Raw genomic sequence first — 26452 nt, 5'->3', positions numbered from 1 at the left:
TCCTTCTAGAATTACATCCAGTTCATCATAAACCTCTTCCTCATCCTCCACAATCAAGGGCTTGAATCATGGGGTTCGGAGAAGCAGGTAAACACTCCCTCATACATGTAATTCTAGATGCTGTTCAATTAGAGTAAGGATATTTCAGTGACAAGTGTTACTCAACATCCAAGAAACAGGTCCCAGTTATAACAATATGCATTGTGTGGAAACATTTTCAGTAATATTTAATGCAAATTCATTTATATATTTTAGTTACATCTGAATGGTGTAAGAGCTTTGTGATCCAGTTACCTTGCTATAGCATCAACTAAGTCAATTGTTCAATTAAAATTTAAAAAAAAAAAATACTACTGGGCCAAACTTTGTCAAATTTCACAACAATCATATACCTAAATCTTAGAGACATGTGCTTAATGGATTCCCAATGTTCATTTCATAATGTATTCATGAATCCACAAACATCACCTAGTGTAATAATTATGCTTACAGAATCATTTCTCTTTATTATCATGTTTTTTAGATATTTCACACTACTTAATATGACTTCCCCAAAATGACAAGATGAAGAAAAACTGCTAAAGAGGGGAATTGCTTCCATACCTGCGATGAAGTGAGAGATGGATATTGAGGAACTCAAATGGATATTTACACTGAGGGCATGTTGGTTTCTCTTTATACGCCTATCTAAGGATGCATGTCACACTACATAAAAAGGGGGGGGGGGGGGGGAAAAAGACAATCCATACTATGATGTCATTCATAAAAAGAAGATATTAGCACATAACATTGTGATCCATTATATTATAAGATATTGTAAAGTGCACAAGAAAACACAACTTACTTAGTCTAACATCATTAGCTTTAAATGATGAATAAACAAGATCGGATGGCTTAAACATCCTCATTAGACAACCATGTTGAGGTTTAAATAAAGAAATGCAAAAAGATTTAAAAAAAAAAAAAAGAAGCTAAAGTTATAAGATGAAATTGTGTGTGCATGTGCGCATGCCAATACTGTGTGGTGTCTGTGTGTGCGCGCGCGCGCACTGGGGGTGGGGAAGAGAGATTTGGCTCTCCTACTTCTGCTATGAATGACCACGTCTTCAGTTAGCTCTCTTAGCCTTGAAACTAATGTGAATTCAGAAGCAATCACAATGCACAATGGGATTACCTCAAGCACCATTATTGATCTTAAAGGGTCTATTGGTGACATCTTTGTAGCATATTCCTTGAAGTATTAAATTGTAATATATCAAGTTTCAAATAGAATTCCAGGATATCACAAAAGAAAATATTAGCTTAAAGAGGAACTCAATACCCATGAGTAGGTTCTCATACAAGGGGTACGCAAAACACCTCACTTTGAAAGGGCAAGGAAGGGTTATATTTGAACACTTCCACTTGCTTTATTTTATTCATTTATTTGCAAAGAATATGTTCCCACAAACTCGAGCCCGTGAACGTCTAATCAAAAAAGACCAATCTTACCGTTGCTACGAAGGCTCACTCTCAGATCGGTTCTCATACATGAACCTGAAAGATGAAAGGTATAAAGCCATCAATTTACCACATCCCACAAGTGGGGTGAAATGCGCATTCAATTCAACAGTAAAAACAAAAAACAATTACTGCGTTCAAGAAAACTCTGGAAATCTACTGATCAATAGCACTATATAAAGAAAATAAAAGTATAAAAGAATTTCTAGGGCAGCCAGAAATCGGGAGGAACTGAAAACTGGAACAAAGGTTCAGAGGGGTAATAGCTTATGTCTTCACCAATCTATGGAAACATTAAAATTTCACCTCATCAGCAAAGGACTCCTTTCATCTTCCGCAATCCAAAGGCAGGGCTCCATTCATGTACGACAACCCAAATATCTATAGGATAATGATACAAGGTGAGAAAGCAGTTAAAATTTCTACTAAAATCTGTGTCTATTACATGAATTGATGGTTTGTTTTGTGTTTGCTAGGCTTAAGTGTTTGGTGTCTGTTTGAGATCATGTATTAAGTTAAATTATGAGTTTATACATGTGTTGTTAATTTAGACGCTTGTTTGTGTACTGGGTTTTCAGTTTTTGTGGAAATCACATTATGATAGTGGGATGTGATTATGTGGAATCTATAATCGATTTAATCTAATCTGGTTTAAAATTTGTGCATTCTGCATTTCTTCAGGGTTGTTAACCGTGATTCTTTTGTGAGTCTAATGGTGATTCCTTTAGTGATTCTTTCCTTCTATGTGGTTGTCTTTACTATTCCCACAACTTAAAGGGTTATGATAATATGACCATTTGCTGTTAAGAATTTTGAAAATGTATTTATTATGATACCGTACTGTTGTTGTTTGGATACAACAATAAATTTGTTGAATAGAAACGTCGTCTTCAAGCCGTCTGAGCCTGCAAAAATAAAAAAATAGTCAGAGGGCACGGGGAGGTCCCCGCGCAAACACTCCGACGCTTAAGTTAGATACTGAATATGATAAAAGAAACTGTATTGAGATTAATATCAAAGACGTCGTCCCCTTTCAGGAATGGATGTCTCCTTATTTATAAAGAAATATGGAGTGATTTAAAGTATAACAAAATTAAAATTCTCGTAGATAATGCTTATCTTGATTGATCCTAATCTGATTGAGACTAGGATAGCTGCAAATAACATCTATCTTAGTATTCTAAAACCTATTAGAATTAAGATAAAGATAACTTTTATCTTTTATAGATGATATTTATCTTGCCCCTTTTATGGATAGAATTTCTTAGGGATGATGTTTATCCAAACATTTCATAATCATTTTATAATTAGAATTTACTATGGATAATTATCTATCCTTTTCTTGGAATATTCGAAATAATTTTTAAATGTCGGACTTATCGTGTTTGCACGCTTTGTGTGGGACCCCCCCTAATATGGAAAATTTATACCTTTTAGCCCAAAAAGATATTATGGGATTTTACCTATGACACAACCCGTACTAATACCGAATGTTCTTTATATTGTTCATCATGTTTTATTACTGGTGTAGAGCTTGGTTTCAGAAAAGAAGGAAAGTTTGCTCTGTTTGTTTTGGTTTTTTTATTCCCTTTTTTTTTTTTTCTATGATGGGTATGGGGAAGGGAATAGGAGAACATCTCGTGGAATAGTGCAGCCATTTTATGGATTAAAGATGGGTAATCTTTCATCAATTTTGTATATCTAGTCCTCATCAAGTTGGCTCAACCTAGAGTAGCTTTTGGATTGTGTTGATAATACAGTGGTAAAAGAATATCAGCTTCTTTATGAAAGTTCTGTCTTCCATAAAACTATAGATAAGAGCCCATCAAGAAAAGAGAATCAGATAAACTTTACTAGTACAGGTAGCTAGGTGGACTCTTTGGTGCCAAGTTCACAACAACACAAAAGATTAATTATGTCTAACACATTATATACTATCAGCCAGTTCAAGACATTGAGAGTTATTGTTTTCCTCAGTCTCAATGTCTAGTACCCAGTAAGTCAGTTCTCCAGACTTCCTTGGAAGTTCCAGTACTCTGGAATTGTCCTGTACAACTAGTTTCTGTGTTGTTTACAATTCACTGTCAATTATCAGTTTGCCACCCAGTGGTAGTCCCATGTCAAATAAGTACCAGACAATGACACGTTGACAACAAATTTTGCTTAGGCTGTCATTTGTCCAGATTAACTTCACCCAACAGATATGCAAGTTACAACAGCATTCAGAACCACAAAAACATTCAATCAAGCAAAAACAGTGAAACCTGAAGCATTCTTGTATTTCTAATAGACTTACCTACAAAGGCATTTCATGTTTTTGTATCTTACCTGCAAACTCACAAATCCTTGTTGGTTGGTGTCATCTCCAATTTGTACGTGTTTTTGGATGAAATGAAATGGTCTAGTATGTTGTGGGTGCAGAGTCTTTTATGAAATTTGTTAAAGAAAACATGGGTAAAGAGTGATAATTAGGTTCCCTTGTGTAGAATGCTTGAACGTATCCATCACAAGTCAGGAGACATTTGAAGATCATGTTTTAATATGAGGTATGGATAAATGCTACAAAAGGTGGTTCCATCATTGGGAACCTCCCAATATAAAGATTCCAGGATTTGTTTATGTTGTTGAGGATGATGAGAATGAAAACGATGGGTGTGAAGATAGTATTGACGAAGAAGATGATGGTGTTTACAGTATATTACCAGATATTGTGAATTATAGGGAGGTTACTAGCAAGAAAATTAGTGATTGTAATAATTTCTTATATATGTACAAGTACTTATGAGGGATGCAAGAAAGGAATCATATCCTGGATGCACTTATAAGGAAAATAGTGATCGTAATAATTGCCCTTAGGGTTGGTTTGAGGCTAAGGACTAGTCCAGCCAAGCCAACCCAATATGAGCCCAGCTTAACCAAAACCAGACCTAGGCTTGAATCCAAGACTAGCCCATCTGGCAGGAGCCCAGCCAAGTTTAGGCCTAATCAGGTTGAGCCCAATTAGTCAAAAACCAGTAAAATGAGAAAAGTGAATAGATGAAGATGTGAATCAGGCAATCAATAGGCATGCTTGCAACCTTTTATAAGGTTAGTCTCTTCCTGCACTATCTAACTAAAACAGATTGCATAAACCCAATTGTTGACTTTCTGGAGTACTCTTCATTTCCATCTGAAATCAAATCACATAATTATTAAGAGATGCACTCACACATAACCTACCCTTACTAGCTTTGGTTGCAAAGAAAATCAACAAACACTAACAAATAAGAAAAGTTTCAAAGTTCCATGGCATGTCTGGAATTACAACTTGTTGATGGAGGGTAAGAAGAAATCCAAAAGCTTCAACTCACAAGCACTTGAATGAGGAGGTGATGTGCTATAGCTTGACCATAGCAAGATCATCATGTTAATTATGGTGGTTTACATGCTTCAATTCATTGAACTTCGATCGTTGGTGGTTTCAAAATATTGAATTTTTTTCAATGATTTGGCTACTAAGTTTAGCTTGCACACTTCACTCGAGGAGGTGAAAATATAATATTTCCATAGATTTGAATCTTTTTTTTTTTTTGCATTGCATTGTTTAAACCTCGTGATGGTTGTCTAATTAGGATGTTCAAGATATGCAATCTTGCTTTTTCAGCATTTGAAGTTAATGATGTTGGACTAAGTTATGTTTTCTCGTTGACCCTGTGATATCAAATAATATAATGGATTACAACATTGTGTGCTAATATCTTCTTCATAAAAATGGCATCATAATATTAACTGCTTTAATTTGTGTGTGTGTGTGTGTAGTGTGACATGCATGATGCATCCTTAGATGGGAAACATATGAAGAGAAACCAAGATGTCCTCAATGTAAATATCCCCTTGAGTTCCTCAATGTCCATCGCTCACTTGATGGTAGGTATGGAAGCAATTCCCTCTTTAGCAGTTCTCTGTCATCCTATCTTTTTATCATATTAAGTAGGGAAATATCTAAAAAATATAGTAATAATGAGAAATGATTTTGTAAGCATAACTACTACACTAGGTGAAGTTTGTGAATTCATATATGCACCAGGAACTGAATGTTTGGAATCTATTAAGCACATGTCTCTGAGGTTTAGATATATAATTGCTGCAAAATTTAATAATGCTTGACCTAGTTTTTTTTATTATTGAATCTAGGCGGCTTAGTTGATGCAGCTTATGTTACAACAAGATAACTGGATCACAGAGTTTTTACACCATTCAGATGTAATTGAAATATATATATATATATGAATTTGTATTAAATATTATTGAAAATATTTCCACACAATACAGACTGTTATAACTAGGACCTGTTTCATGGATGTTGAGTAATACTTGTCACTGAAATGTCCTTACTCTAGTTGAACAGCATCCATGATTACATGTATGAGGAGAGTGTTTACCTGCTTCTTCGAACCCCATGATTCAAGCCCTTGATTGTGGAGGATCAAGAAGAGGTTTATGATGAACTGGATGATTATTATCCATATGATGATGACGAGGAGGACTTGCATGAAGTATACTTGAGTCGCTCGTCAAGTCTTCGCATTGGTAACCGGAAGATGGGGATAATTAATGGATATGTGAGGGCAGGAAGACAAGAAGCAAGGCCAGTCTATCGGCCAAATGCACAAGCTTCAGGCGCTGGCCCGTCACGAGAGCCTAGGAAAAAAGAAGCTGCCCCAAACGAGGCTGCAGTTGGGAGAAGGGGAAAGAGGGCGCTGAAGCACAAGTTGCCGGTAAGACAGATGCTGCAAAACACCAGCGGCATCTGCTGAGGATGGGCGGGGAAAACTCACGGGCCCTTTGTACAATGTTTCCTTCCAACTTTGTGTAATAGTTGACACACTGTGGTTGGTTAGAATCTTAGGTATGAATTGGATAAATCACTAGTTTCCCAAGATTTACATATGTCATTTTTGTACTTCAATTCACAACCATGTTTTCTTTCTAATTTTTTTCTTGAATTGAAAAAGGAACCATAAAGGGGAACACCTTTGCATTTTCATTTTTATGATTTTTTTTGGTAAATAAAAAATTTATAAATAAAAAATAATAATATAACAAGAATGACACTAATAAAGATTGGACATTCGTCAAAACTCACAATCAATAAATCTCAACAAATAAAAAATGACGAAACAACCAAATAAAAGCATCAAAGACAACTAAAGAACCACATTATAGATGAGCCGAAGGGGATGGAAGGGGACCAATCCGCTTCCTCCAAAAGCCAGCGAACCAAAAGCACATACCCATTTTCATTTTTATTATTGTAACTCAAGTATCTAGTGAACCAAATCATGGGTTAGCTGGGTCTGTTAATGCACCACGGCTGTGCAGGCTAGAAAACATGGAGCTAAAAGAAATGCTTTAATCTCCCAACCCAAAAAAAAAAAATGCTTTAACAATGAAATAACCTGAAGTGCTGGTGGTCATCAAGATTATTTTAAAAATATATAAAAACCATTTATAAAAAAATTACAAGCTAAACTTATTCATAAGTCAGCATCTCATCATTTAAGGGCACCACATGTAAAATGGCGTGAGATATGTAAGAGAGTTGTTGAAGAACCGTGGAAGCGATTTCTGCTTCCGAAGAGTTTATGATTTAAGGCAAAAGCAAAGTTTTTGAAGGGCACGGACTCTTGTTTAAAGAAACTACGCGCCTTGCAGTTTCTTGTTTAACTAGTCCATAATGTGTTCCCGGAACCAATCAAAGACATCCAAAAATATGGCCGAAGACCGAAGACTGAACAGCACAAGGAAATTGAACAGAAAACAATACTCTGAATTGTAAATCTCGGGGAGATCAGCCAGGCAGTTGTTCACCGTCCATTTCTGCCCAGAAGAAGAATCTAACCAACTACAGTTTCATTTATTACACAAACTTGGAGGGAAACACTGTACAGGGCGGAGAGAAGGGGGGGGGGGGGGGGGGGGGCGACAGTGATTCCATCCGAAGGAATCACTTCCTGCCCAGCCTCTGGAGATGCTGCTCATGTTTTACAGCAGCGGCCTTATCGGCAGCTTCACGCTTCAGCGCCCTCTTAGCCCGTCTCCCCACTACAGCCTCGTTTGGGGCAGTTTCTTTTTTCTTAGGCTATCGTGACGGGTCAGCGCCTGAAGCTTGTGCGTTTGGCCGATAAACTGGCGTTGCTTCTTGTCTTCCTGCCCGCACATATCCATTATCCCGCCATCTCCGGTTACCAATGCGAAGACTTGATGAGCGACTCAAGTAAACTTCATGCAAGTCGTCCTCATCATCATCATATGGATAATAATCATCCAGATCATCATAAACCTCTTCTTGATCCTCCACAATCAAGGGCTTGAATCATGGGGTTCGAAGAAACAAGCAAACACTTTCCTTATACATGCAATCATAGATTGATGTTCAACTAAAGTAAGGACATTTCAGTGACAAGTGTTACTCAACATCCATTAAACAGGTCCCAGTTATAACAGTATGCATTTTGTGGAAACATTTTTAGTAATATTTAACGCAAATTCATGTGTATATATATATATATATATATTTCAGTTACATCTGACTGGTGCGTAAAAACTTTATGATCCAGTTACCTTCTTGTAACATAAGCTACATCACCCAAGTCACCTAGATTCAATAAAAAAAACTAGATCAAGCTTTATTAAATTTTGCAACAATCATATATCTAAACCTCATAGACATGTGCTCAATGGATTCCCAATGTTCATTTCCTAATAATGTATACATAAATCCACAAGCATTACCTAGTGTAATAATTAAGCTTAAAAAATTATTTGTCTTTATTATCATATTTTTTAGATATTTCATATTAGTTAATATGACTTCCTTAAAAAAACAAAATGAAGGAAAAATGCCAAAGAGGAGAATTGCTTCCATACCTGCCATGAAGTGAGCGATGGACATTGAGGAACTCAAAACGGATATTTACATTAAGGGCACGTTGGTTTCTCCCTATATGTCGTCCATCTAAAAATGCATGTCACATTACATAAGAAGAAAAAATAATTAGACAGTTCATATTATGATGTCATTCATAAAAAAAAGATATTAGCACATAAGATTATGATTTATTATATTATTTGATATGCAAGGTGCACAAGAAAATACAACTTAATCAGTCTAACATCATTAGTTTTAAATAATGAAAAAGCAAGATCAGATCGCCTAAACATTCTCATTAGACAACCATGTTGAGGTTTAAACAAAGAAATGCAAAAAGATTTATAAAAAGAAAAAAAAAGAAGCTAAAGTTATAAGATGAATTTGTGTGTGCATGTGCGCATGCCAGTGCTGTGTGTGTGTGCGCGCTGGGGGTGGGGAAGAGAGATTAAAATTTATGGAACAAAGGTTCAGAGGGGTAATAGCTTATGTCTTCACCAATCTATAGAAATATTAAAATTTCACCTCATCCGCAAAGGACTCCTTTCATCTTCCGCAATCCAAAGGCAGGGCTCCATTCATATACGACAACCCAAATATCTATAGGATAATGATACAAGCAGAGAATGGAGTTAAAATTTCTACTAAAATCCCTGTCTGTTACATGAATTTTTGATTTGTTTTGTGTTTGATAGGTTTAAGTGTTAATTTGGTGTCTGTTTGAGATCATATATTAAGTTATGAGTTTATTCATGTGTTGTTAATTTACGACATCTATCGATTTACTAGGTTTTCAGTTCTTGGGAAAATCACATTTAGATAGGGGGATTTGATTATGTGAAATCTGTAATCAATTTAATCTGATCTAGTTTAACAGTTGTGCATTCTGTATTTCTTCAGGACGGTTAACAGTGATTCTTTTGTGAGTCTAGCGGTGATTCTTGGCATGCTTGCAACCTTTTATAATATTACTGTCTTCCTGCACTATCTTATTAAAACAGATTGCGTAAACCCAATTGTTGACTTTCTGGAGTACTCTTCATTTCCATTGAAAATCAAATCACATAATTATTAAGAGATACACTCGTATATCCTACCCTTGCTAGCTTTGGTTGCAAAGAAAATCAACAAACACTAACAAATTAGAAAAGTTTCAAAGTTCCATGGCATGTACGGAATTACAACTTGTTGATGGAGGGAAAGAAGAAATCCAAACCTTCAACTCACAAGCACTTGAATGAGGAGGTAATGTGCTATAGCTTGACCATAGCAAGATCATGATGTTAATTATGGTGGTTTACATGCTTCAATTCTTTGAACTTCGATCGTTAGTGGTTTCAAAATATTGAATCTTCTTCAATGCTTTGGCTACTAAGTTTACCTTACGCACCTTACTTAAGAAGGTGAAAATATAATATTTCCATAGATTTGGGTCATTTTTTTGCATTGCATTGCATTGTTTAAACCGGTGATACTTGTCTAATTAGGATGTTCAATAATATGTTAATATCTTCTTTTTATGAATGACATCATAATATGAACTGTTTTTATTTTTTTTTTTCTCTTTGTATAGTGTGACATGCATTTTTAGATAGACAACGTACAAAGAGAAACCAACATACCTTCAATGTAAATATCCGTTTGAGTTCTTCAATGTCCATCGCTCACTTGATGCATATGGAAGGTATGGTATGGAAGCGATTCCCCTCTTTGGCAGTTTTTCTTCGTCCAATTTTTTGAAAAAGTTATATTAAGTAGTGTGAAATATATAAAAAAATATGATAATAAAGAAAAATAATTTTATAAGCATAATTATTACACTGACTGATGCTTGTGGATTCATGTATACATCAAGGAAATGAACATTAGGAATTCATTAAGTACACCTCTCTAAGGTTTAGATTTATGATTGCTGAGAAATTTGACAATGTTTGACCCTTTTTTTTTTTTTAATTTTTAATTGAACAAGTGACCTAGTTGATGCAGCTTATGTTACATAAAGGATAATTTGATCACAAAGCTCTTGTAACGTTCAGATGTAATTATAATATAGATATGAATGGGCATTAAATATTATTGAAAATGTTTCATACAATTCAGACTATTATAATTGAGACCTTTTTCATGGATGTTGAGTAACACTTGTCATTGAAATGCCCTTATTCTATTTGAACAGCCTCCATGATTACATGTATGAGGAGAGTGTTTGCCTGCTTCTTTGAGCCCCATGGTTCAAGCCCTTGAATGTGGAGGATCGGGAAGAGGTTTATGATGAATTGGATGATTATTATCCATTTGATGATGAGGAGGAGGACTTGCATGAAGTTTACTTGAGTCACTCGTCAAGTCTTCGCATTGGTAATCGGAGATGGGGGGATAATGGATATGTGAGGGCAGGAAGACAAGAAGTAAGGCCAGTCTATCGGCCAAATGCACAAGCTTCAGGCGCCGGCCCGTCACAAGAGCCTAGGAAAAAAGAAGCTGCCCCAAACGAGGCTGCAGTGGGGAAAAGGGGAAAGAGGGCGCTGAAGCACAAGCTGCCGGTAAGACAGATGCTTCAAAATACCAGCGGCATCTGCTGAGGATGGGCGGGAAAACTCATGGGCCCTTTGTGCAGTGTTTCCTTCCAAGTTTGTGTAATAGTGACACAGTAGTTGGTTACACTTTTGGGTGTGAATTGGATTAATCACTAGTTTCCCAATATTTTTTTCCTGTAAGTAGTTTTCCAAGATTTACATATGCGATTTTTGTACTTCAATTGACAACCATATTTTCGTTCTAATTTTTTCTTGAATTGAAGAAAGAATGATAAAAGGGGAACACCTTTGCATTTTCATTTTTATGATTTTTTTTTTTTATAAATAAAAAATTTCTAGACACGAAAGAAGAATTTAAGAAAAGTGACACAAGATCAACACTAGGACATTTGTCAAAAAGACAATCAATAAATCTCAACGTATACAAAATGATGAAAAAGTCAAAGAAAAGCACCAAAGACAACTAAAGAACCACAACATAGACGATAAAGCAACATACTCTTGAGGCATAAATCAAGAAAATGCTATCACTAAATGAGATTAACTCTATAATGAATGTTTAAAAGACATTATAACATATGCATAATAGATAGAAGAAGAATCAACCTACATCAGCGTTTTATTACATGATTTCATAAAATCTCTTCCAAAGATAATGGAGTAAGGCCATGTTTGGATTGAGAAAGATGAGAAAGAAAGGACCCTTGTTTGAAAGAAATTAAAAGGAAGAGGGAAAGGAGATGGAAGGCGACCAATCCCCTTCCTCCAAAAGCTAGTGAACCAAAAGCACATAGCCATTAACATTTTTATTATTGTAACTCAAGTATCCAGTGAACCAAATCATGGGCTAGCTGGGTCTGCTAATGCACCACGGCCGTACAGGCTAGAAAACATGGAGCTAAAAGAAATGCTTTAAATCCCAACCAAAAACAAAAACACAAAAAAAAAAAAAAAGCTTTAACAATGAAATAAACCTGAAGCGACGGTGGTCACCAAAATCATTTTGAAAATACATAAAAACCATTTATAAAAAAATTACAAACTAAATTTACTCATGAGCAAGCATCTCATCATTAAGGGCACCAAATGTAAAATGAAATGAGATATGTAAAAGAGTGTTGAAGAACCGCGGAAGTCATTTGTACTTGAGAAGAGTTTATGATTTAAGGCAAGAACAAAGTTGCCGAAGGGCACGGCCTCTGTTTAAAGAAACTACGTGTTTCTTGTTTAACAAGTCCATAATGTGGTTCCCGGAACAAATCAAAGACATCCAAGAATATGGAAGAACACTGAAAACTGAACAGCACAAGGAAATTGAACAGAAAACATTAACCAGAATTATACAATAATCACATATGTAAATCTTGGGGAGATCAGCCAGGCAGTTGTTCACAGCCCATTTCTGCCGAAGAAATCTAACCAACTACAATTCATTATTACACAAACTTGGAGGGAAACAACTGTACAGGGAGGAAGAGAAAGAGAGGAGAGGGAGGAAGAGAAAGAGGGGGGGGGGGGGGGGGGGGGGGGGGTGTTGATTAAGGAATTACTTCCTGCCCAGCCTCTGGAGATGCTGCTCATGTTTTGCAGCAGCTGCCTTATCGGCAGCTTCACGCTTCAGCGCCCTCTTAGCCCGTCTCCCCACTACAGCCTCATTTGGGGCAGCTTCTTTTTTCCTAGGCTCTCGTGATGGGCCAGCGCCTGAAGCTTGTGCATTTGGCCGATAGACTGGCCTTGCTTCTTGTCTTCCTGCCCTCACATATCCATTATCCCCCCACCTCCGATTACCAATGCGAAGACTTGACGAGTGATTCAAGTAAACTTCATGCAAGTCCTCCTCATCATCATCAAATGGATAATAATCATCCACTTCATCATAAACCTCTTCCCGATCCTCCACATTCAAGGGCTTGAACCATGGGGCTCGAAGAAGCAGACAAACACTCTCCTCATACATGTAATCATGGAGGCTGTTCAAATAGAATAAGGGCATTTCAATGACAAGTGTTACTCAACATCCATGAAAAAAGGTCCCAATTATAATAGTCTGATTTGTATGAAACATTTTCAGTAATATTTAATGCACATTCATATCTATATTTCAATTACATCTGAATGTTGCAAGAGCTTTGTGATCAAATTATCCTTCTTGTAACATAAGCTGCATCAACTAGGTCACTTGTTCGATTAAAAATTAAAAATTAAAAAAAAAAAAAACTAGGCCAAACATTGTCAAATTTCGCAGCAATCATAAACCTAAACCTTAGAGAGGTGTGCTTAATGGATTCCCAATGTTCATTTCCTGATGTATACATGAATCCACAAGCATCACCCAGTGTAATAATTATGCTTACAAAATCATTTCTCTTTATTACCATGTTTTTTAGATATTTCACACTACTTAATATGACTTCCCCAAAAAAACTAGATGAAGGAAAACTGCAAGAGAGGGGAATTGCTTCCATACCTGCCATCAAGTGAGCGATGGACATTGAGGAACTCAAACGGAAATTTACATTGAGGGCATGTTGGTTTCTCTCTGTACGTCGCCCATCTAAGGATGCATGTCACACTACACAGAGAAAAAAAAATTAAACAGTCCATATTATGATGTCATTCATAAAAAGAAGATATTAGCACATAACATTGTGATCCATTATATTATTTGATATCAAAAGGTGCACAAGAAAAAGCAAGATCAGATCGGTTAAAGCAAGATCAGATCGGTTAAATGATGAAAAAGCAAGATCAGATCGGTTAAACATCCTCATTGAACAACCATGTTGAGGCTTAAACAAAGAAATGCAAAAAGATATTTAAAAAAAAAAAAATAAGAAGCTAATGTTATAAGATGAATTTGTGTGCGCATGCATGAGCATGTCAGTGTGCTGTGTGTGCATGCCTGCGTGCTGGGGGTGGGGAAGAGAGACTTGGATCTCCTACTTCTACTATGAATGACCACGTCTTCAATTAGGTCTCCCAACCTTGAAACTAATGTGAATTCAGAAGCAATCGCAATGCACACTGGGATTGCCACAAGCACCATTACCTCTCTTAAAAGGTCAATTGGTGACATCTTTATAGCATATTCCTTGACATATTAAATTGTAATAAATTGAGTTCCAAATAGAATTCCAGGATATCCCAAAAGAAAATATAGGAATAAAGAGGAACTCAATACTCATGACTAGGTTCTCATACAAGTGTCCCCAATACACAAGACTCCTCATTTTGAAAGGGTCAAGGAAGGGTTCTATTTGTACACTTCCACTTGCTTTATTTTATTTATTTATTTGCAAAGAGTATGATCCCACAAACCAAACCTGTGAACGTCTAGTCACAAAAGAGCAATCTTAATATTGCTACCAGGCTCACTCTCAGATTGATTCTCATAGATGAACTTGAAAGATGAAAGGCATACAGCCATCAATTTACCACACATCTCACAAGTGGGGTGAAATGCACATTCAACAGGTAAAAACAATAAACAACTACTGCATTCAAGAAAACTCTGGAAATCTACTGATCAATAGCACCATAGAAAGAAAAAAAAAACATAAAAGAATTTCTAGTGCTGCCAGAAATCAGAAGGAACTGAAACTGGAACAAAGTTTCGGAGAGGTGATAGTTTATGTCTTCACCAATCTATCGAAATATTAAAATTTCACCTCATCAGATGAAGTTCACACACTAAGCTTAATAGCCAAATCAAGCTTCAAGGAAGATTCACTATTTTGGAACCACCAACAATGGAAGTTCAAAGAATTGATGCAGGGAAGCAACAATAAATGATGGGTCTTGCTAGAATAGAACTATAACTCATCACCACCTCATCCAAATGCCTGTGAATTGATAGTTTACACTTTCTTCTTCCAGTCTACTAGTAAAGTTAGATCTTTGCTGTTTTGCAGCTCTTTCAGATAAGAATTAATTTCTTTTTGAAGGCCTACAGGATTATCACACCTGACCCTAGATTCCCCTAGCAGCAGGTGGTTCATACGTGGTTCCATTAGGAAATTTTATATAAGAAGCCAACTCAATAAGACATGGTATATGGTATAACTAAAACTATGACCCCCCCCCCATAAATCAAGCTAGAAAATATATCAGTCATAAATGGTAGCCATACAATTCCAGAGATGAAGAAAGCATACTTCAGAAAAAAATAAAGATAGTTACGGTTTCTTTACATTCTTGACTAGGACAAAAACTGCATAAACATAATGTTCCATTGTGTGTTGTGGGCAACAGGGATGGGAAATTGCGTGCAAAAGATTTTAACAAAAGCATCTACTGTAAATCTAAAATTCAAATTTCAAAACAAAGCTATTGGTATAAAAAAACTGGGTTATTGCATAAGGAACCCCAAAACTAAAGATATTGACCAAAAGCCGAATTCTGCAAATCCAAAGTTCAAATACCAACATTCAGAACAACTATAGTCAGCAACTAGGAACCAGGCGATTGTAAAATAAAACTCTCACTGATCAAATACTAAATTTGAAAACATAAAGCAAAGCTATTCCATATGCCTTGGTAAAGTAGGCAGGCCGAGTAAAATCAGGTTCATCTCACTAGATTTACAGATCTATAGGTGTATCAAAACATAATGTAATAAATCCAAATCATCAAAGCTCCAATAGCATATTTCTTATTTCCTATAGATTATGTCTGAAGACTTAATGGTGTTTAATTGGATTAGCTGTGAAATCAATCTTATAATTGACAAGACCCTAACAAACTCTCTTCCAGAAAATTGTTTCAGCCATTTTTTCTATGATATATACTCCCTGTAGAGTCAACATCCTTGTCAGCAAGAATATGCTCCCTGTTCAGTTTTGAAACCTCCAAATTCATCAACTTAACGCAAATTAACCCACTTTATGACAGAAGAAAAAGATAAAATAAGAAAGCAAAGCAACTTCAAATTCATCAACTATCCAATTAATGGTGAATCATCCGCATGATACAAAGTTGGACCATAAATCCAAGTCCACTCACAAAGTTGCCAACAAGTACATTGGTTGTCACCATGTTATTGTCTCTTTTACTGACTAGAGGCTAGATTATTGAAATAATCATTAAAATACATTTATTAGCTCTCTTATGAACAATGTTCTTGCAAATTGTCTAGGAAAGTAGGAAGACGGACCCACATAAAACCATTGTAAGGGGGATTTGACATGCACTATTCAATTCTGCACATCCACCACCACCTCATCAATGAACCAAAATACTTGCTCATTATTAGCAGGAGAACCATAAAACACCAAAAGTTGTGGGATGTTTTATACCTAACATGGGTCACATTAATAGTTGTGAGGATCACAGTTTGCTATGGGTCAAGGACAGGGCCCACAACTCCGCATGATAGGCAATACACGAGGGTAGGCATAGTCAATATGCTACTTGGGTCATGGTACACTTAAAGGTCGGAATTAAATTACACTAACCAGATTATAGTTATTCTTGTTTCATAATAAAAATTCATACTCTTATTGATGTTTTGAGCAAGGTATAAATTTATTTACCATAATTGTTAGGCCTAGGAAAAAAAGGCATATATACATATATATATAAAGGCCCCTTCATGGACACAAGTCCTACTCCAAGGCAGGCCTTAAGCAAGTTAAAACGGCCACAGAGGGTCTGTTAAGGTTTACAAGGAGGGGGAACTATAAACCCCACAAATGGATGGAACTCTCTCTCTCTCTCTCTCTCTCTCTCTCTCTCTCTCTACAATACTGCATACTATCTCCTTCATTCTCATAATATCTCTCTATTCATAGGGGTGGGGGTTGGCTAGGGGGGACCTTAGCTTCTGTTCAAGTCTTCTTTTGAATCACCATCTCTCCACCCTATCTTGGTGGTTTCAGAAGGAAAGGAAGTGACGGAAGTTACAGTGGTGGCCATCAACAGTGAACTCCAAAAAGTTCAATTATTCCCTTCTCCGATTCAGCCCGTCCTCCTCCTCCTCATCCCTCCCGCCCCTTCTTCCTTCCTCTCTCTCCTTTTTCTGTATTCCTTTGGGATATATGGGTTCTTTTGGCCATTGACCAAATCCTAGACCTCCTTAACTGAGCCTTTCCAGTTGCTGAAACCCTAACTCTTAGTTGCAATTGGCCTCGTATGTTTGTCACCTGACAGGTTCAATGCCCCTTTAGGCTTTGAAACACATAACCAGATTGTTTTTGACTCGTGAATTGGGATGTCTCACACAATTAATGGTTCCAAGGGTGGTATCACAACCCTAGCATTTATGGTAATAAGACACAAGATAAAAAATTCCGAACCTTCATCTTTGAAGTGCAAACACACATTACCAAAACAACAAAGATTGGCATAGTTGTCAAAGAGAAATATCTATGCTAATAAAGGATAGTTTAGATCGATCTTTCTTCGTATAAATAGGTATATCCATGGATAGAAATAAAGATAGCGATCAAAGATCTGCATCTTTCTTCAACCAAGATAGTTCACTCATCAGCATGACATATAGAAAGTAGAAACCCTAACAAGATTAGCAGTTTCAAACAGGAATCTAATTTTGCACGCAAACACGGCTCCAACCCCCCCCCCCCCCCCCGCGCGCGGGGGCACATTTTGTCGTTTTCTTCACCCATGAATATTAAAAATAATACTAAAGCATTATAGAAGGAACAACTTGTTTCCCACCAAAACTACAACCCACAAAAGCAGGAGCATACAAAAAGTATCACAAGTCAAGCCGTATAACAAATTGTAAAAAAATGGAGATGTTATTCAGACAAACCAGTAGCTGTGCTCGCAGCCTTTGATAAGGGCGGTCTCTTCCAGCACTATCTTGTTCAAACAGATTGCACAAACCCCATGATGATTGGTGCTACCGGACGGTTGACTTGATGGAGCCATTTCCATCTGAAAATCAAAATCACATCATAATTAAGAGATCCAATGACATAACCTGCCCTTATGCTAGCTTTGGTTGCCAAGAAAATCAACGAACAAAAAGGCAAAGTAGAAATGCCCTTATGCTAAGGACTTCGGTTGCCAAGAAAATCAACGAACAAAAAGGCAAAGCAGAAAAGGATCAAAATTCCATGATATCTCCGGGATCACAATTTGTCAAGAGAGAGAAAGATCCAATAACAATTAAAAAACTATTCAATCAAAAAGAAATAGCTTTCATTCACCAATATCTATTGATCTTCTTTCTTCCTCCTTGCTTCCCGCAAGAGAGTAAATAGGTTTAGCTTCAATTATTCCACTTATTTTTCCCTGAATTGTTTTCTTTTTCCCTCATTTTTTTCCGTTCACAAGTCCCGATTCCAACATAGCGTAAATTTCCTTCACGAACTAAATAACGAAGCCAAATCCAATATCCGGCACAACTCTTCTTTTCTTTCTTTTCCTTTTATTGTCCTTTGTAATCCAAGAAAACAAAAAGAAACACAAAAGCTTCAAAAGGTAATTCTCGCTTTACCATTTTCCCCCTCAATTTTCCACAGAACCAAACAAGAAAACAAAAAGAAACACAAAAGATTCAAAAGGTAATTCTCGCTTTACCATTTTCCCCCTCAATTTTCCACAGAACCAAACAAGATCTGCTCCAGAATTTTTGCTAATCGCGAAATGCAAAAGCCAGACGCGAAACATGACCGAAAGATACCTGTCCTTGTTGTATTGATAGATCGGCAACGCCGTCGGTCAGCTGCTGCTGGCCAGCGATCTCCATGACTGTAGTCATGACGCCGATAAAAATAGATCCAAGAACCAACGGCGAAGGGCGAAGAGAGAGAGAGAGAGAGAGGGAGGGAGACGTTCGGTTCAAACCTTCAACTATATACTCAATCTTGAATGCGGATAGAGAGAGAGAGAGAGAGGGAGTCAAGAAAGGCCCAGAGTTTGTTTTCTTTTTCTTTTCTTTTTAACACTCAGAGACAGAGAGGGAGATGCTAAAGCATAATTCCTCGCGCATCCCGAGAGAGAGAGAGAAAGAGAAAGAGAGAGAGAGATGTGGAGGACATAATAAATGAATAAATAGAGACAAACGACCTCCATTTCTTATTCCTCCTTAATTAGACAATCCTTATTATTTATAATTAATTAAATAAATAAAAACTACACATTTTAATGTCGGTTTCCTTCCATAATTTTCATTATTATTTAATTCAAGCCCCGTTTATATTTCACAATACAATATGTCCTCATATTTCAATGTTTTTTAATAGTTCTATATTTTTTTTGTAAAATATAATAATTTTTAAGTAAAATATTTGTTCATCTTTTTTCGAAAATAATTTTTATTTATAAAATAATCCTCCTCAAAATAATGAAATTTTCAATATTTACGTTCAATTTTTATTTCAAGTAAATCATTTTGCTTATTATTTCAAATAAAAATTAAGTAAAATATTATTTAAAAAAATGTGCAGGGTAGCTTTGAAATTTGATAAAGAAGAGAAGATAAAATAATTATTCATTTAAATAATGTTTGTTAAAATAAGTAATAATAATTTTTAAATTAAAATATAAAATAATCAAAATAAGATTAAAAAATATTTCATCATTTTTATTATATTATTTATTAAATTTTTTATAATATATTGAAAGACATATGAATTATTTTTCTTATTTTTTAATGATTCTAGATAAAAAAAATTATGTGATTTGTTTTAAAAAAATTATCAAATAAATTTAATAAATATAATAAAAAATATTTTATTTTAAATAATTTTTATATTTTATTTTTTTAACACGTGTATTAATTAACAAAAACACTATATTAAGAAAAAAAATATCCTATTTGTCAACCCATGCACGAAAACTACAAAAGTCAACATTTTTACGGTCATAACTCATTTCATAAAATCATGTCACAAATTTTTCGTTAGTTGTCAAAAAAAAAAAATATATAAGATTCAAATTCAAACTTTGACATTGTAAATAGAATACTTAAAATAATAATACATTACTAGGTAATATTAAATGTGTTATTTGTGCGCGCTCACGAACATGACACAATAATAAAGTACTTAGAATTTCACATAAAATATCAGAATTCGAATCAATACGGTGATTTAAACGACAATAGTATGACTAAAAGACAAATCTCATATGGATTAAATTAAATGTCTAATTTTGAATGTGTATAAATTGTGACCGCATTTGAATTTAATTAAAAAATACATCAAGAAAAATGTCACTTACTCTTGAGAATTAGTCGGGCGAAGTTCGGATACCCTAAGGGGGCGTTTGTTAAAATGAGCAAGATAATGTGGTATCACGATAAGATTGGGATACTTTCTAAACCAAGATATGGAATGATCAAGATAAGGTCGATAAGCATTCAAAGATTTCTATTAGACTATTTCTTAAATTTTTTAGAATCCACTGATAACTGTACTTTTTCTTTCCATGTGTTTGTTAATACATATGATAAGTACCAAAATAAGAGTTTTTTCACTAAAATATCCCTATTACCAAATTTATGATTAAAATAGTATTTTATGATTAATATGAATTGTAAAAAAATTAAGATTAAAATTAAAAATAATATTTTATTTTCTAAATTCACGTTCAAAAATAAATTTAAAAAGAGTATAAATAATAATTGTTAGAATTACAATAATTCCATCTAGATAATTAAAAATGACAAAAATATATTTTCATAATAGATAATAAAATATAAAATTAAATAAAATAATTTAAAAATTGATGAAATGAATTATATTAGATAATAAAATATATATAGAGAGAGAAATTTGAATTTTAAAAATCAATAAACTGAATAATGTCATTTAAATTTTAAAAATTGTCAAAATATATAATAATTTTAAAATATATTAAATAATATTAATTATAAGAGTTAAATAAATAATTTTTTTTAATAAATTTAAATATTTAAAATGCATTAAATGACATTAATTATCTTACAAGGGGCAGATAAGTAATTGAGTCATATTTTGAAAAAGACAGATAAATTTATCCGAGAAGAGAGATCGGATAAATTTATCTTGAAAGATAGCGATAAGAGGTCACGTGATACTTTTTCAGAAAATGGTCAGATAACCTTAACAAACACGTTGGAAAGACCAAATATCCAAAATGCTTCCCATACAATACCTTTCCTCCATCTTATCTTGATTAACAAACATCTCTCAAGTGAATAAAAAAATATTATTTTTTATTATGTGTATACGTAAATAATAAATTAAGAAATTTTTGATAAATACTTATTTTGTAGTGTTTGATAATTATTAGGTTTTAATTTTTAGATTATTGAAAAATCAACACTGGCCTCAATCATTTTAGATTATTATTGGTTGCTACACAATCTAAGAACTCTAATTATCCAACTACAAAACAGAGCCCGGCACACATAATCATTATAATCTAGCAAAATCATCTCAATTTTTTTTCCTCGCACGAGCCACTGTTATATAAGACTTGGCCACCCCTCCAAGGTACTTGGCCGCCCCTCAATTCAACTCAAACCCAACAAGTCACCGCCATAATTTAAATTGTCCAAATATAAAATAGCCCATTGCTTACTTCCCGATAATACATATCTAAATTAGTTCATGGTCATGCTCTTAATTTCAAAGTGGACCAATGCGACATTTGTAGTTGTAATTGTTGTCAAAATTTTGATTTTGACTAGATAAATGTGTAAAGTAATAATAAAATTAAAATACACAATTATAAAAAATTAAAATTTGAAAATAAAAAATAGAATCAGAGCTAAAATAGTATTTTTTACTATCCACGCTTGAATTACGTGTCTTTAAATTACTCAAGTGCCTCATGCGAGGAGAGCGAACGCATAATAAATGAATTAAAACCAATAGCTGGTCCATTCCCCCCACTAGTTTGCAGCTTGCAGCTGACAAATAATAAATTATAGGTACACAATATAAAAATATTGTAATAAACAAACTTTTGTCTTTAAGAATGTTGTTGAAATTTTGATTTTCACTGAATTTTGATTTTCACTAAGGAAAATGTGCAAATTAACAATAAAAATAAAATGCATAATTATAAAGAATGAAGATTTGAAAATAGAAAATAAAATCAGAATGAAGTGAAGTGTGACGAAACAAATCTCCTTAAAATATATTTCACCCCCCACAACGGTGCTAATAGGATCAATTGATGTCTGTATCCATTGTTGTTAAAATCCCGATTTTATGCGTACGATTTTACGATTTTACGATTCAAAGACCCCCAAACGATTCAAATCCAATGTAAAATCCAATTTGGGATAAAATCCTATAAAATCTCGATTTTACATGTACGATTTTACGATTTTACGCTTCAGAGATCCCCAAACGATTTTACGATTCAAAGACCTCCATTGATTTAAGTTGTAATTTAGAGGATGCTTCCAACGTCTCAATGTCACATAGCATCTGACATTGGAACTTATGCAATGAATTGTTATATTTTGCCTCTAAATTGGAACTTGATTTAACATTGATTGCATAAGTTCCAATGTCACATAGCATCTAACATTAATTGCATAAATTCCAATTTACTTGATTTAAATTATAATTTTTACTTGATTTAACATTGATTGCATAAGTAAATCAAGACAAACAAGTAATTAATTAATGGACCACCCAACTCCAAATCGGGATATTACTTGATTTAATCAATGTTAAATCAAGAAAAAATTGCAATCTAAATCTAATGGAAGACGTTGGAAGCATCCTCTAAAGAATTTTAAGCTATATTTTACCTCTAAATTGCCTATACCAACCTGCTAGTTTTTGAGCTATATTTTGGAAATATCATCTTTTGAATTATAATAAGGAATAATTAGGTTATTAAATGATATTAATTCATTTTCTACAAAATTATGTTATTATAAACATATATTTACAAGAATTAAAGGGTATTTTTAATTATCTCTAAAATCTTACGATTTTACGATTCGATTTTACGATACGATTTTATGGACCCTTTGTCGATCCCACTTAAAATCCCGATTTTAACAACCTTGTCTGTATCCCAAGATATAATACTTTTTTTTCAAAAATTAGTATAACACAATGCTAACATTGTTAGACAAAACCAAACTTGAACGTATTCTTTTTGATCGGAGGAAATAGATTAGAATCTCGTACACTTAAAAGTAATTGAGGATTATATAGTAAGAAAGTGTATGAGAGAAGGAATGTATGAAAACAATTAATTTGAATTTTATTTTTTTATTAATAAAAATGGAATTAAAGGGGTACTATTTATAAATTTTAAGTGTCAAATTGTGAAAAATCATGTTGTTTAATCCGGATTAATTTAGATTTTCAAATCGCATCCTTTTAGATGTGGGTGCGACCTAACAGTTCAAATTGTACTTGTAATATTCTAGTATTTTGAGAATAATAATAATTAATTTTTTTATATTTAAAATATTTTTTGACATTCATTAGATATTATAATTGAGAAAACTAATGGACTTAGAGTTAGTGGGTTAAATTAAAAAAGGAAAGACTAAGTAAATGGGTTTAGAGTTAGTGGGTTAAGTTAAAAAAAAAAAAAAAAGGCTAAGATTGCGTTCTCTTTACTGTTTTCAAGTCATTTTTAGTTTTCAATTTTCTAAAATAATGAAAACGCGTTCTTTTTACTGTTTTTAAAAATATATTTTTAAAAATAAAAAAAATTATAAAGAAAACTTAAAACAACAAAAAGTTGTTTTGAGTGTTTTCAGTTAAAATAAACTCAAAACTCAAAACATATTTATTTATTCATATTTTATTATTGTAATGGAAAAAATATTACAAAATTCATTAACTTATATATATATATTTTTAATAATATATTAACATTAAATATTTATAATTTACTTAATAATCAAATTTATTGAATAAAATATTATTAAAAAAATATTTTCAAAATTTCAAAGAGAACGCGTTTTCTAATTTTATGTTTTGAAAAATAGTTTTTTAAAATGACAAAAAGAACGCGTTTTTAATTTTCTAAAAATAGATTACCAAAACAAAAAACTAAAAATAAATTCAAAACTCAAAATTAAAAATTAAAAAACAAAGAGAACGCAGTCTAAGTAAATAGGCTTAGAATTAGTAGGTTAAGAAAGTGGGTTTAAAATTAATGAACTAAATGAAAAAATAATCTATTCAAAAGAAGATTTAGTGAAAAATAATTAAGGTGACAAAATAATGAACGATAGTGGGTGAAATAATTGAGAAATTTGAGAGACAAAATAGGGTGTGGACAAATAATCAAAGATAATGGATGAAATAATTGAGAAATGTGGGAGACAAAGCAAGGTGTTGACAAATAATTAAAGATTATGGGAGAGATTTAGTAGAAAATAATTAAAAAATGTGACAAAATAATTAAAAATAAGAGTTGAAATAATTGATAAATGTGGGAGACAAAATAGGGTGTGGATAAATAATCAAAGATAATGGATGAAATAATAGAGAAATGTGGGAGACAAAGTAGGGTGTGAACGATTAATTAAATATTATGGGAGATATTTAGTGAAAATAATTAAGAAATGTGACAATAATTAAAGATAGTGGGTCACTACAATTATGTTAGGCTTAATTCAACCTTCTATAAATAAAGGAAACTTGAAAAGTTTGAGAAATTAAATTAGAAAGAGAAAGGTTGTAAGAAAAAAGATTTGAGAGTGAGAGAAGGATTTGAAAAAGAGAAAAAAAGAAAATAGGAAAAATAAAATATATAGAAAAATACCAAATATTTCTAAAAAGATCATATAAGCTGAGTTTAGTAATTTGTGTGAAAATTTGTGACAGAAGATGTCGTTAGATACGCAAATCGATACTTCATTGCAGTACAGAAGAATACCGAATCGCTCCGTGGAAATGTGAGTTATCTTTGAAAATTTCTTCAAAAATTTCAAAAATATGATAATGATATTTTAGAATTTTTTATGATGAAATTGAAAGAGAAATGCATGATTGGTGTTTATTATGAATTTTTGAGGCAATAGATGCTTGAAAATCAAAGAGAAAATGAGAAATAAATAGAATATAGATTCTGAAAATTATGAGAAAATTGTCGGGGCTTAAGAATATTGTTTTAGAAATTATTGTGAAGAGAAATTGAGAAAATTTTATGAGAAAGTATTTATTTCATAATCTTGAGGAAATAATAGGAGAAATAGGAGAAATTAGAAATATTAGAAATATGATTTTTTTAAGTAATTATGATGCCCAGGGTACGTCAAGGTTCATAATTGAGTACGATTGGAAATCCGACGGGAATTTGAGGCAAAATTATGCTAAAGACAAAATTGTCTTTGCAAGGTAAGTGGTACTTCCTAACTGGATTTAATTTTATGAAAATTCTTGATTTGTAAGTGGTTCGACCCAAAATCCGATTTTATGTAAATGATTTTGTCATGTTGCCATGCCTTGATGTGAGTATGTCATGTAGATTGCATTTACATGTTTTGATTTATGAAATATGCATATGAGCATAATGAGATTCATGGTTATACGTTGCAAGGGTTTAAGATTAGGTACTGGCGTCGTTGTTTTACCAAAAGTGCACCCATACACCCCGGTCTGGCAGGGAGACTATAAAAATGGCAGGTAATTTTAAGGTGCAGTCGACCCAAACATGTGAGTTATGATATTATATGCATTGCATACATACATAAGCATTAAATGTTTTGTTCCCTTACTTAGATGATTCATCATCTAACTTGGACTTTGCCCCTAGAATATTCAAACGTTCCAGATGGAGATTGTAGCAGAAATGAAGATGAATAAGACATGAAATGACACTTAGCAAAGTACATAATGAATTAAATGTATGTTTTGTAGCCCATGTATTTAAGTTCTGTTACTTTAAATTCTGAACGTTTTGAGAAATGATGATGTATAGTTTCATTTATAATTAATGATGATGTATAACCTTATTTATGGTTAACGAGAATGTAAGAATTGATTTATGATTAATGTTAAGATGTTAGATTCGATTCTAGCTTCCGCATTTAATATTTATGATGATTCTCTTTCGAGATAAATGTATGGAAATTTTGGGATGGATATGAGGAACAATATAGTTTAGCAATAGTTTTAGAAAAAAAAAAAATTATTATCCCAGAATTATCCTAAGTTATAGCGATCTCGAAAAACGGAGCGTTACAGTACCTTCTTGCGAAAATTTACATCTTTTACCCTGTACCTCTCACATCCAAATGGACATATCCGCTCACTCACACCTTCTACGAACATATGCGTCCACTTGGCAACCTATTGCATAGAGGCATGCCATGCATATGCCTCTTGGATGCCTTCACCATATTATCGCTACATCAATCCATTTACCATGTCATTGAGCCACTTAACCATGTATTTCTAGAAATTTTCTCCAAAAATCGAATCGAGAGTTGACTTCCTGCCATGACTAGTCGACTCTTGATGTGCCAGTCGACTCTGGTAAAGCCATAGTCAAGCTAGCAAATAGCCTATTTATGCAGAGTTGACCTAATTAATAGTCTCTTTTGGACAATCGGCTCCCATTC

The 26452-nt window shown here is 33.7% G+C and overlaps 2 protein-coding genes and 1 pseudogene across 3 annotated transcripts; 1 reads left to right on the top strand and 2 right to left on the bottom strand.

Annotated features, from left to right (window-relative positions):
• Nucleotides 1-7486: 7486 nt before the first annotated feature.
• Nucleotides 7487-10071, bottom strand: LOC127809424 (uncharacterized; annotated as a pseudogene).
• Nucleotides 10072-10087: 16 nt separating this feature from the next.
• On the top strand, nt 10088-10992 carry LOC127809354 (uncharacterized). The gene is made up of 2 exons (XM_052348133.1): nt 10088-10094; nt 10634-10992. Exons 1-2 carry the CDS (start codon nt 10088-10090, stop codon nt 10990-10992), a joined length of 366 nt encoding a protein of 121 aa, XP_052204093.1.
• A 1247-nt stretch (nt 10993-12239) lies between these two features.
• LOC127813088 (uncharacterized) lies at nt 12240-18916 on the bottom strand. Of its 2 annotated transcripts, none has more exons than XM_052353844.1 (4): nt 18596-18916; nt 17720-17844; nt 13415-13519; nt 12240-12917 (listed from the first exon to the last, which is right to left on the bottom strand). In XM_052353844.1, exons 1-4 carry the CDS (start codon nt 18671-18673, stop codon nt 12494-12496), a joined length of 732 nt encoding a protein of 243 aa, XP_052209804.1. In that variant the 5' UTR covers nt 18674-18916; the 3' UTR covers nt 12240-12493. The 2 variants fall into 2 exon arrangements, with proteins under 2 accessions (XP_052209804.1, XP_052209795.1); XM_052353835.1 differs by having other exon boundaries at nt 18493-18632.
• Between the last annotated feature and the right edge of the window lie 7536 nt (nt 18917-26452).

This window comes from Diospyros lotus, chromosome 1, assembly GCF_014633365.1.
Source record: "Diospyros lotus cultivar Yz01 chromosome 1, ASM1463336v1, whole genome shotgun sequence".
Taxonomy (NCBI): domain Eukaryota; kingdom Viridiplantae; phylum Streptophyta; class Magnoliopsida; order Ericales; family Ebenaceae; genus Diospyros; species Diospyros lotus.
Note: the sequence above shows the minus strand (reverse complement) of the source record. Positions and strands in the feature narration are given on the sequence as shown.